The sequence below is a fragment of the Nicotiana tomentosiformis genome, chromosome 12 (genome assembly GCF_000390325.3).
Source record: "Nicotiana tomentosiformis chromosome 12, ASM39032v3, whole genome shotgun sequence".
Classification (NCBI taxonomy): domain Eukaryota; kingdom Viridiplantae; phylum Streptophyta; class Magnoliopsida; order Solanales; family Solanaceae; genus Nicotiana; species Nicotiana tomentosiformis.
The window spans coordinates 25,197,055-25,208,167 of record NC_090823.1 but is presented as its reverse complement, the minus strand read 5'-3'; the positions used below and the strand labels follow the sequence as shown (position 1 = coordinate 25,208,167).

General features: G+C 39.8%; 1 protein-coding gene across 1 annotated transcript; it reads right to left on the bottom strand.

The window, feature by feature from the left end:
* Positions 1-7,252: 7,252 nt before the first annotated feature.
* On the bottom strand, positions 7,253-9,946 carry LOC104100227 (tubulin alpha-2 chain-like). The gene is made up of 4 exons (XM_009607410.4): positions 9,694-9,946; positions 8,580-8,814; positions 8,135-8,505; positions 7,253-8,048 (listed from the first exon to the last, which is right to left on the bottom strand). The coding sequence occupies exons 1-4, from the start codon at positions 9,784-9,786 to the stop codon at positions 7,392-7,394; spliced, it is 1,356 nt and encodes a 451-aa protein (XP_009605705.1). The 5' UTR covers positions 9,787-9,946; the 3' UTR covers positions 7,253-7,391.
* Between the last annotated feature and the right edge of the window lie 1,167 nt (positions 9,947-11,113).

Genomic DNA, 11,113 nt, shown 5'->3' with positions numbered 1-11,113 from the left:
GATTTTTTTGTTTTTGTTTTTGTATCTTGTACATTTATTTTATCGAGGTCATTTTTATTGGCCTTTGTAAAGATATTCCGGAATGTATAAAGTTTTTTGTTTCTTTCGCCAATTTTCATATTTTTTACCTTCAGCATCTTTTTGCAATTGTAAACATTTCTAATGCCTTAACACAAAATCAAACGTAGTAATAAGTCATTTTTTGAAGGTTCGAACAAGACCTGTCCTCGATGCAAATTTTGCTCGAACCTATTGAAGCTTGTAGTGATCGAGAGCTTTCCCCAAGACGCTTGTTTAAATGATTTTAGACTATATCTTTGGCCAGGGTAACCTTTGAACAACTTTGGAATTTTATTGAAAGCCTTATGCTTTAATTACGGGCTTCGGACATCTTCAAACCACTTTTAGGGCGGCCGTAGCCTTTTAAGTTTGGGCACTGCCTAATAGGTTTTGTGCTTCCGGGTTTCGATAACCCGAGTCGTCTGAATTTTCTTGGACGACAGTCCCCGGGTGGGGGTAGCCCTTTGGGCTCGGATAAGGGTGGCCCTTGGGCTCGATAGATCCCGGGTAAGAATTGCCCTTAGGCTTGATACTTTTAAGGAACAAAAACAATGTGTGTTAGCAAGGTAGAAACTTTTTTTCATTTCTGTATGTAGCGTGCAAGATTGTAAGCGTGTAAACGCTCGTATTATGGCTAAGGTGGACTATGCAGGCACGGTTCATTAGACCGTTTGGCCCTTACAATAAATCCTATCCACCGAGCCTAGACTGTTCAAGCAAAAAGTTTCTTTCCTTTCTAAAAATCTTGACCCGAGAGTGATGGCCCCCAGTATTCGAGGTCGATCTTCGAAAGGGATAGGATACTTTTTGTGTGATCATTGGCTTCGATTTAAAACTGGTCTTCAATTCTAAGTTAGCGCGATTTACTGTTGCCTCGTTAACAACCTTGTCGGAAAACTCATTTAAGACAAAACTAGTTCAAGGGAAAAAGAGTGTAACGCGTGCTTTCAGACCTAACAACAACATTCTCCTTTGGATGTGGCCTGCAAGTGTTAGCCTAATTCGTAGTGAAAATAAAAAAAAAGTGAATGAGGTCGTACCTTAGTAGTAGTATCATTTTAAGTGGGTCACGTTCTAGTTGTTCGGTAGTTGTGCACCATTTCCTGCTTCGAGTTTATACGAACCTTTACCGGTAATACCGATAACTCGAGTTCCGGGTGTTTAGTGTTACTCTTCTTAACACCAAGTCCCTGATATTGAAGTGTTGGAGGTTAGCTATCCAGTTATAATATCTTTCTATCTGCTGCTTCTGGGCGTCCAACCGGATTAGTGCTCATGACCTCACCGTTTGATTCTTGTGTTGCATATCAGAATTTGAGGCTCGGTTCACCCACCTCAACCGGTATAAATGCTTTGGCACCATAGACCAATGAAAATGGAGTGGCCCCGATACTCGATTTTGAGGTCGTGCGGTATGCCCACAAGACTTCGGGCAGAATTTCCTTCTATTTTCCTTTGGCATCAATCAATATTTTTTTAAGGTTTTGCAGGATGGTTTTGTTTGTCGACTTCGCCTGCCCTTTCCCACTAGGGTGATATGGTGTTGACAAGATCTTTTTGATCTTATGGTCCTCGAAAAATTTGCTTACCTTGCTTCCGATGAATTGTTTCCCGTTATCACATACTATTTCGGTCGGTATACCGAACCGGTATATTATGTGGTCCAAGATGAAGTCAATGACTTTTTTTTCCCTGACGTTCTCGTACGCTTGAGCTTCGACCTATTTAGAGAAATAGTCAGTCATAAATAGTATAAATTAAGCCTTACCGGGTGCCCATAGTAGGGGATCGACGATATTTATTCCCCCATTTCATGAACGACCAAGGCGACATGACCGAATGTAATAACTCTCCGGGTTGATGGATGATTGGTGCGTGCCTCTGATAGCCATCACATTTTCGCACAAAGTCTTTTGCATCTTTATCCATGTCGATCCAGTAATAGCCAGCTCTGATTATCTTACGAACCAACGATTCTGCCCCCGAATGGTTTCCGCATGTGCCTTCGTGAACTTCCCTCAAAATATATTCGGTGTCTCCCGGCCCCAAGCATATGGCGAGCAGGCCATCAAATGTTCTTTTGAACAGAGTGTCTTCGTACAGGCTAAACATGGCTACCTTCGTGCGCAGATCTCTCGATTCTTTGGGATAGTCTCCAAGTAATCTATATTCTTGTTTCTCCAGTCCTAGGTTAAACTTATAGAGTTTATATTGGCATGGCCTTCTTCCACTACTGATTTCATGAGTTGTACGATAGTTCCCGAGCTGAATTCATCGTCTTCGACTGATGACCTCAAGTTAGCTAGAGCATCGACTTTGCTATTTAGATCTTGGTGCACGTGTTGTATGGTCCAATCCTTAAATCAATGCAGCGTTACCTGTATTTTATCCAAGTATCTTCGCATTCGTTCCTCTTTCACTTCGAATGTCCCATTGACTTGATTTAACACAAAGAGGGAATCGCATTTAGCTTCTATCACTTTGGCCCCGGGCTTTTAGCCAATTCAAGACCTGCATTCAATTTCATAGTTCTAATAGATTGCCTAACTACGTTACCCGTAGGCGGATTCAATACGATGCCGAGTCCGGACCCCTTTGCGTTCGAGGCACCATCCGTCAAGAGGGTTCAGATTCCCGAGGAGGTCCCCGAGGTTAACAACAATTCCTCTTTTGACTTCGGGTATTAAGATCGATGTGAAGTCGACCACGAAGTTTGCCAAAATTTGAGATTTGATGGCAGTTCGGGGATAATATTCGATATCATATCCGCTAATTTCCACCACCCATTTGGCAAATCGTCCCGAGAGCTCGGGTTTGTGCATTATGTTCCTCAATGGGTAAGTAGTTACGACACTTATGGGATGGCATTGAAAATATGGTTTTAACTTCCTGGAGGCGCTTAGCAAAGCGAGCGCCAATTTCTCCAGCTGAGGATACCTTGTTCCGGCCTCGCCTAGAGTCCTGCTAACATAATATATAGTAAATTGAGTACCTTACTCTTCCCGGACTAAGACTCCACTTACCGTTATCTCGGATACCGCTAAGTACAGGTACAACTGCTCGCCTGCGTTTGGAGTATGAAGCAAAGGTGGACTCGAAAGGTACCGTTTGAGTTCTTCCAAAGCTTGTTGGCACTTTGGGGTCCACGAGAAGTTATTCTTCTGCTTCAATAATGAGAGGAACCGATGGCTCTTATCGGAGGACCTTGATATGAACCAACCTAGGGCGGCTATACGCGTGGTTAGCCTTTGAACGACCTTGACATTGTCCACCACGGTGATGTCTTATACAGCTTTGATTTTGTCGGGATGATCTCAATTCCCCGGTTGGACACCATGAATCTGATGAACTTCCCGGACCCGACTCCGAATGCGCATTTCTCCGGGTTTAGTTTCATATTGTATTTCTTCATTATGTTGAAGATTTCCTAAAAATATTACAAATGGTCCTCTGCTCGCATGGACTTAACTAACATGTCGTCAATGTAAACCTTCATTGATTTTCCTATTTGTTCTTCGAACATCCGGTTTACTAGGCATTGGTAAGTGGCACCATCATTTTCTAGTCCGAACGGAATTACGTTATAACAATAGGTGCCGAATTTAGTGATAAGGAAGTTTTTTCTTGATCGCCCGAGTCCATCCGGATTTGGTTGTACCTAGAATAGGCATCGAGAAAGCTGAGTATCTCGTGACTGGCCGTCGCATCGATCATGCGATCGCTATTAGGGCATGCCTTGTTTAAGTCTTTGTAAACTACGTATACTCTTAATTTATTTACCTTTTAGGCACTACGTTAGCTAACCAATCCGGTTACTTAACTTCTCGAATGGAACCTATTTGAAGAAGGTTGGATACCTCGTCTTTGATGAATGCGTGCTTGACTTCGGACTGAGGCTTCCTCTTCTGTTGAACTGGGTGGAACTTCTAATCCAAGATCAGCTTGTGAGTAGTTATTTCTGGCGGGATCCCTGTCATATAAAGATGGAACCACGCAAAACAATCTATGTTAGATATAAGGAATTCGAGATTTTTCCTGAGCTCAGGAGTTAACCCCATGCCCAAGTTCCGATCGGGTAAGTGTTCGATCAATATGACTTGCTCTAGATCCTCGACTGTTGACTTGGTGGCATCGGAATCTTCAGGGGTGATGAACGGCCTAGGAACTCTGTAATCATCATCCTATCATGCCTTTTGCTTCTCCAGTTCCATCGGGGCCGGTTTTTGTGATTGCTATTTAGTTTCTTCCTTTCCAATCGACTCCGGGTTCTTTGATGTCGAGAGGGCGGATATCAGGATCACCTCATCGATCACAAACATTTCTTTTGCGACCGGCTCTCAACGACTACCCCTTCAATCTCTGTTATACGATTGGTATCGATCTCTGCTCAGTCTTGGTTCAATTACTCTTTTAGACCTGTCATTAGTTATGATGGGATACACTGACCCAGAGAGGGCCCCGAGCTGATCATCCTCCAATCTGATTTTTGACTGATACCTATTATGGACGTCAGCCCAAGTTATCGTTGTTGTGAAGCCAAAGAGCTTTGGTGGTTGAGTCCTTGAGTGAATTCTTGAACGGCCTAATCGTCCGTAACCAGGGGTAGATCCATCCTTTCCATTTGGAACCTCGACACGAACTCTCTGAGCATTTCGTTATCTCTTTGCTTGACTTTAAAGCGGTCTAATTTTCTGGTCTTGACTTTGATGGCCCCGGCATGAGCTTTTACGAAGGCATCCGCAAGAATAGCAAACAACTCAATGGAATTAAGGGGCAGGTTGTGATATCATATCATTGCTACAGGGTTTCCTCGAACTTTTTCAGTAAAATCGGCTCGATTTCATCATATTCCAAGTCATTTCCCTTGATGGCACACGTGTAGGAGGTTAAGTATTCTTTCGGATTGTAGTCCCGTTATACTTTGGAATTTTAAGCATACAGAACTTCTTTGGGATCGGTTTCGGAGCTACGCTCGGAGGGAAAGGTTTTTGGACGAACTTCTTGGAATCCAAGCCTTTCAATATCGGGGGTGCTCCTAGGATTTGATCAACCCTGGAGTTATAGGTCTCCACTTTTTTGTCGTTGTCTTCGATTTTCTTTTCTCCCGATTCTACCCGTTTTGTCACTTACTCAAGCATCTTTATTATCTCGGGGTTGGTTTCAGTTCAACTTCACCCGACCTTTCTGTGACCGGTTCATTTCTGCGGGTGTTCTACAGAGATAGTTCGGGCTCGACTTTGCTGGGGGCACGACTTTGGTTCTGCAACTGGGTTATCGCTGCATGTTGAGCCTATAGCATTTCAAAAATTATCGCAAATTAATCTCGTCACCTTCGGCGTCGTGTGTACTCCGGGGCATCGATTTGGCTCCCCCGCGAACGTTGTTTTCCGGGTCGATAGGCAAATTTGCGTCGATAGCTACATGTGAGTTAGCATCGATCGGGTCCGCGACTGGAACTCCGTTGGGGTCAATAGGGGGCACCTCGTTGCTGGGTACTACATTGTTGTTCTCGCCCTAGTGTCCAGACTCAGCACCAACGTTCAAAGGAGCAGATTGAGAGTTCGACATTTTTAATTTGACCTGAAATTAAAATCTCAAAGAATACGTGTAAAATAGTGTATGTTATGGAAATTTGTATCAAATTACCACTATTATCTATGACCCCACGGTGGGCGCCAAGCTGTTTACCCTTAAAAAACAGATAACAATTGAATTTATATGTGGTTTCAAGTATATGTGGATTAATTCAATACAAGTGATTAATAGCGTTAGATTAAACAAATGAAAAACGTAATAGATGACCAAACCAACGATAACGGTGATTTCGGGCTCGGTTGATGACTCGATGAAGAACCTGCCCTCGATTCCAAGCTTATACTTATGAAGAACTTAAGAACAAGAATAAGAACTTTGAACAACAACAAAAAATTGAAATAAATTGCCTTGATATCCCTGATACAATGTGTACTCCGAATAATAAGTGTTCCCCTTTATATAGTAGGAGAGTTTTATCCTAAGTAAAATTCTAAAAAAGGTAAAAAAATTTCGTTTTGCTAATCACTGATTTTCTTCCGATATGGGCCGAGATTCACATCGTGATATCCGGTTAGGCACGGACATCACGACCCTTTGTTAGTCGTGTGCAGTTATTTGGTAATGCTCTCCGAAGTCTCAGTCCTTAAATCGGACCTGGAGGATATGGCCCCGATATTCTCGAGGGCAGGTATTTTGACCGAGCCCCAATACAAGGGGCTCCTCGCTCTGACTCCGATCCATTACGGTCACATTCCTGCTCCGTTTAGCTCACTGGAAAGTCGAGTCATGTAGTGGGCTCGGTTTTACCTGTATACACTTGTTTTAAAGGACAGTGATTTTGTTCACATTTTAAAGCTCTCTCAATTTATTTTCCTATCTCTTTTTCTAACCTGCCCAATATTGGATACGGGTCTGCCAAGTGATAACCTTTTTTTTTTTTTAAGGAAGAACCGTTTAAATTAAAAAATAGCAAGCGGATATATAATTCATAAATAATATATGTATAATTATGTATAACATGTGTATAATTTATATATAGCGACTGTAAAATAAACATTGAATCGGGCCTTTTGTAGTTTGCTAGGTTGCGTAGCAGCGAGGAATGAATGAGCATTTAGTCTTGAGAAAAGATCCTCGACCATTATAAGAGATCTATTCAGTGGTTGAACTTGCTCCGTTTGTTCGACAGCGAGGCAATTTTCTATTCTTCTTAAATTTCAGTTTTGAATCATCCAAATGCTTTCAGATGTTTAAATCAGATTTCAGTTTTCATGCCAATGTCTTCTTGTCACAAGTTATATATAATATGTGGTGTGCCACGATGGGCATACTACATCTAGGACACAGGTTAATGTGTTGAGGGAAATGGATAGGACACAGGTTAATGTGTTAAGGGAAATGGATAGGACACAGTTTAATGTGTTAAGGGAAATGGATTTCTAGTGTACCTCAATTCAGATCTATTTTTTCCATTTGGAAATGACCTTATATCAACCAATTGTTTCTATCTAAACAAAATTATTTTAATGTTCTCTTAGCAGAAAGCATTATGGATTTGGAATAAAACAAGAATATTACCCAATAAGACCAGACTACATTTTGAAGGATCAGTACTTGTAAAGATGAGAATAGAGAAAGGCGCAACATAACAAAGAACTTAGTAAAACAAACACCATTTGTTTTAACATAGCGGAATTCAACAATCACAAGAAATATAAGGTCTTAGTAATGCAACATAAAAAAGCAGTAATTGAAAACACAAAAGCAGACAAGCATTCTACATATTACACAACAGCTCAGTACTCATCATCATCTTCTCCCTCCCCTTCATCATCACCTTCAGCACCAACCTCCTCATAATCCTTCTCCAGGGCAGCAAGATCTTCACGTGCTTCACTGAATTCACCTTCCTCCATGCCCTCACCAACATACCAATGGACAAAGGCACGCTTGGCATACATCAGATCAAACTTATGGTCAATGCGTGAGAAGACCTCAGCAACACTGGTTGAGTTGGAAATCATGCAAACAGCCCTCTGCACCTTAGCAAGGTCACCACCAGGAACAACAGTTGGTGGCTGATAGTTAATACCACACTTGAATCCAGTAGGGCACCAGTCAACGAATTGGATGGTGCGCTTAGTCTTGATGGTGGCCACAGCAGCATTAACATCCTTTGGCACCACATCACCACGGAACATGAGACAGCAAGCCATGTACTTGCCATGACGAGGGTCACACTTTACCATCATGGAAGACGGCTCAAAGGCACTGTTGGTGATCTCTGCAACTGAGAGCTGCTCATGGTAGGCCTTCTCAGCAGAAATGACAGGAGCATATGAGGAAAGCATAAAATGGATCCTGGGGTATGGCACAAGATTGGTCTGGAATTCGTTCACATCAACATTCAAAGCACCATCAAACCTCAAAGATGCTGTGAGTGAAGAGATAACCTGCACAGATTGGACACATATTAGCATTCGCAAAATTGGAGTTAATTTTTTGTCAGACAAACATGAATGACAGGTTATTAAGCTACCTGTGAGATAAGGCGGTTAAGGTTGGTGTAAGTAGGGCGCTCAATGTCCAGTGAGCGCCTGCAAATGTCATAAATGGCTTCATTGTCCAGAAGGATGGAAACATCAGTGTGCTCGAGGAGGGAATGAGTTGACAGAACACTGTTGTACGGCTCAACAACAGAAGTTGAGACCTGTGGTGAAGGATAAATTGTGAAACCAAGTTTTGACTTCTTTCCGTAGTCAACAGAGAGACGCTCCAGAAGAAGCGACCCCAGACCTGAACCAGTACCACCACCAACAGCATTGAATACCAGGAACCCTTGAAGACCAGTACAGTTGTCTGCAAGCTTTCGGATGCGATCCAAGCAAAGATCAACAATCTCTTTCCCAACTACAAACAGACACAAAACAATCAGCATTTGACTGAAGAACCAAAAACTAACTTCAGCAAGATATAATACTTACTGGTATAGTGGCCACGGGCAAAGTTGTTGGCTGCATCTTCCTTGCCACTTATGAGCTGTTCAGGGTGAAAGAGCTGTCGGTATGTTCCTGTCCTCACTTCATCAATGACAGTGGGTTCAAGATCTACAAAGACAGCCCGAGGGACATGCTTTCCAGCTCCAGTTTCGCTGAAGAAGGTGTTGAATGCATCATCACCCCCTCCAACAGTCTTGTCACCTGGCATCTGGCCATCAGGCTTTGGGAAAACAAGAAAGAATTATCAATAATTCACAATAAACAGGTTACTGTGGCTTATCCACAATAAATAGAAGAGTGTATATCCATCACTTGGAAATGAACTTAATTATCAAGCCAATCTATTTCCCAAGAGACATCATTGAAGCATAATACATCAAATTCATACATAAGAGACTCCAAATAAAGAGAAATTTGCTCTATATTAATTAAAATGAGGATTTAACCAACAATAAAACACATTTTTTCACTATATCCATTTAAATTATATTATAAGAACACAATCAACCTAAGATGAGCAGACAAGCACATACAATGCGCGACTTCAAGTTGATCTACAGATCAACAAGTTTTAAAGAAATTATCTAGATACAATAAGATACCTGCAAAACCTACATTTAATTTATCAAATCAGATGTACCGAAATTCTAACATTTCAAATCAATCTGCCAAATGTGGATCCTATGTGTAAATTATTCAATCAGAACTATCGAAATCTTAACATTTCAATCAATCTGACAAATGTGGATCCTACAAAGAAACCATCAGATCTATCAATTTTATTCACATTTTGAAACAATCGGATACCTAAGTGACCTACGTATGTAATATACAATCAGATCTGATGAATTAAATTAACAATTCGAATAAAATGGACATAGATAGCCTAGATCTAAGATATTCACTCAGATCTATTGAAGAAGCATTCAGATCTTAAATCAATACACCTACATAACCTAGAAGTAAATTGAAAATCAAATTCACATCTATTCAAACAGATCTACCAAAAATATTTGCCATTTTCATCGATTTATGCGAAACAAATTACACATTTCAAACACAGAAAATGTGATTATTAAAAATAAAAAATAAATTATACCTGAATGCCGTGCTCGAGGCAGTAAAGTTCCCAGCAGGCATTTCCGACCTGAATACCAGCCTGACCAATGTGGATCGAAATGCACTCTCTCATTTTCACGAAACCCTAAAAATTCAAATTTCAAAGAGGAGGAGAGAAGGAGCGGCGTTTATCAAGACGCCGTTAAAACAGAAAGAGATGAGTTTTCGAAATTCGAATTGTGAGTCTTCGCTATACTGAAGGGCCTCTGTTTTATAGGAGAATGAATAAGGGCAAGGCGAAATGGATATCGGGTTAATTAATACGGGTTATTAACTATGGTTAAGATTGTTTTTCGGTGATTTAGATTTGTATTAACCATGGTTTGGTTAGGTTAGGTCTAGCCGGTTCTGTTTTGAATTATTTTGAATTGTGTGGGAGAGCCGAAAATGACGTTGCTCCTTTATTTGATAAATTTTGATATCCTTGTGATATTTTTTGAAGTATAATTAATTTTGAATTAATCAAATTCTGTATTTTCTGTCCTTTACACAGAAATTATGTTATATTACTCATAAATAGGAAGTAATAGTATAAATTCAAATTAATACATGGGTAACAAAATGTTAGGTAAAAGTTATTAATTCGTTAAATTTGTAGTGGTTCAAGAGGTATTTAATCGATCACACGAACCTAAAATCAGTCAATATTTCAGTGAATAATTCCTGATTAGAACTGTAATATACTATATACTTTGAGTATTCAACAAAAGAGCACTTTGAGCAAAATAATAAATGTAATGAAATTTACTATTTGGTTGATATATTTTGATGTTTTCGTTATATTGTTTAATTTGTATGAAACTAAAGAGGAAAAAAAAGGAGAAAGTACAATTTCACCACAAATTTTATGGAATGTATTAAAACTAGAGAAGAAAAAGGATAGAAAAATATAGACTTTTTTTTTATTTTGGTTTAAGGAAAAACTAAAGGAGTAGAAGAAAAACATTAAAAAGTGAAAATGATTCTCGTCTAGAACAATTTTGTTTTTGTTATAAATAGAGTTTTATTTAAGGTGAATGTCTATATTTTAGAGAGATTTTAGGGATTTTACTTGGTGGCTAAGTCACTCTTTCCCTATAAATAGAGGGGTCCTATTCCATTGTAATTCATCCTAAAATTCAATAAGAATTCCCTCTCTCTCTTTCTCTGCAATATTGTTCTTCTTTTATTGTTTTATAACACGTTATCGACACGAGACTGTAACCAATTGAGTAGAAGCTTTGGGATTAAGCATAATGATTGTCAATTGTTCCATGAACTTCCTTCGTGATTAAATTCTGGATTTAAAGTAAGTATTTTACTTTATTTTTCTCTTTTGAATTTTTAAAATTTTATAATTTGATTTTAAATACAAGCAAAGACAATAAATTTTTATTATAACTCTAATAGAGTTTGTAAGA

Coding starts and splice junctions, on each gene's coding strand:
- LOC104100227 (XM_009607410.4), bottom strand. CDS start 9,786: ATGAGAGAGTGCATTTCGATCCACATTGGTCAGGCTGGTATTCAGGTC. Junction 8,815..9,693: donor GCCTCGAGCACGGCATTCAG/GTATAATTTATT, acceptor GTTTTCCCAAAG/CCTGATGGCCAGATGCCAGG. Junction 8,506..8,579: donor TGCCCGTGGCCACTATACCA/GTAAGTATTATA, acceptor GTCTGTTTGTAG/TTGGGAAAGAGATTGTTGAT.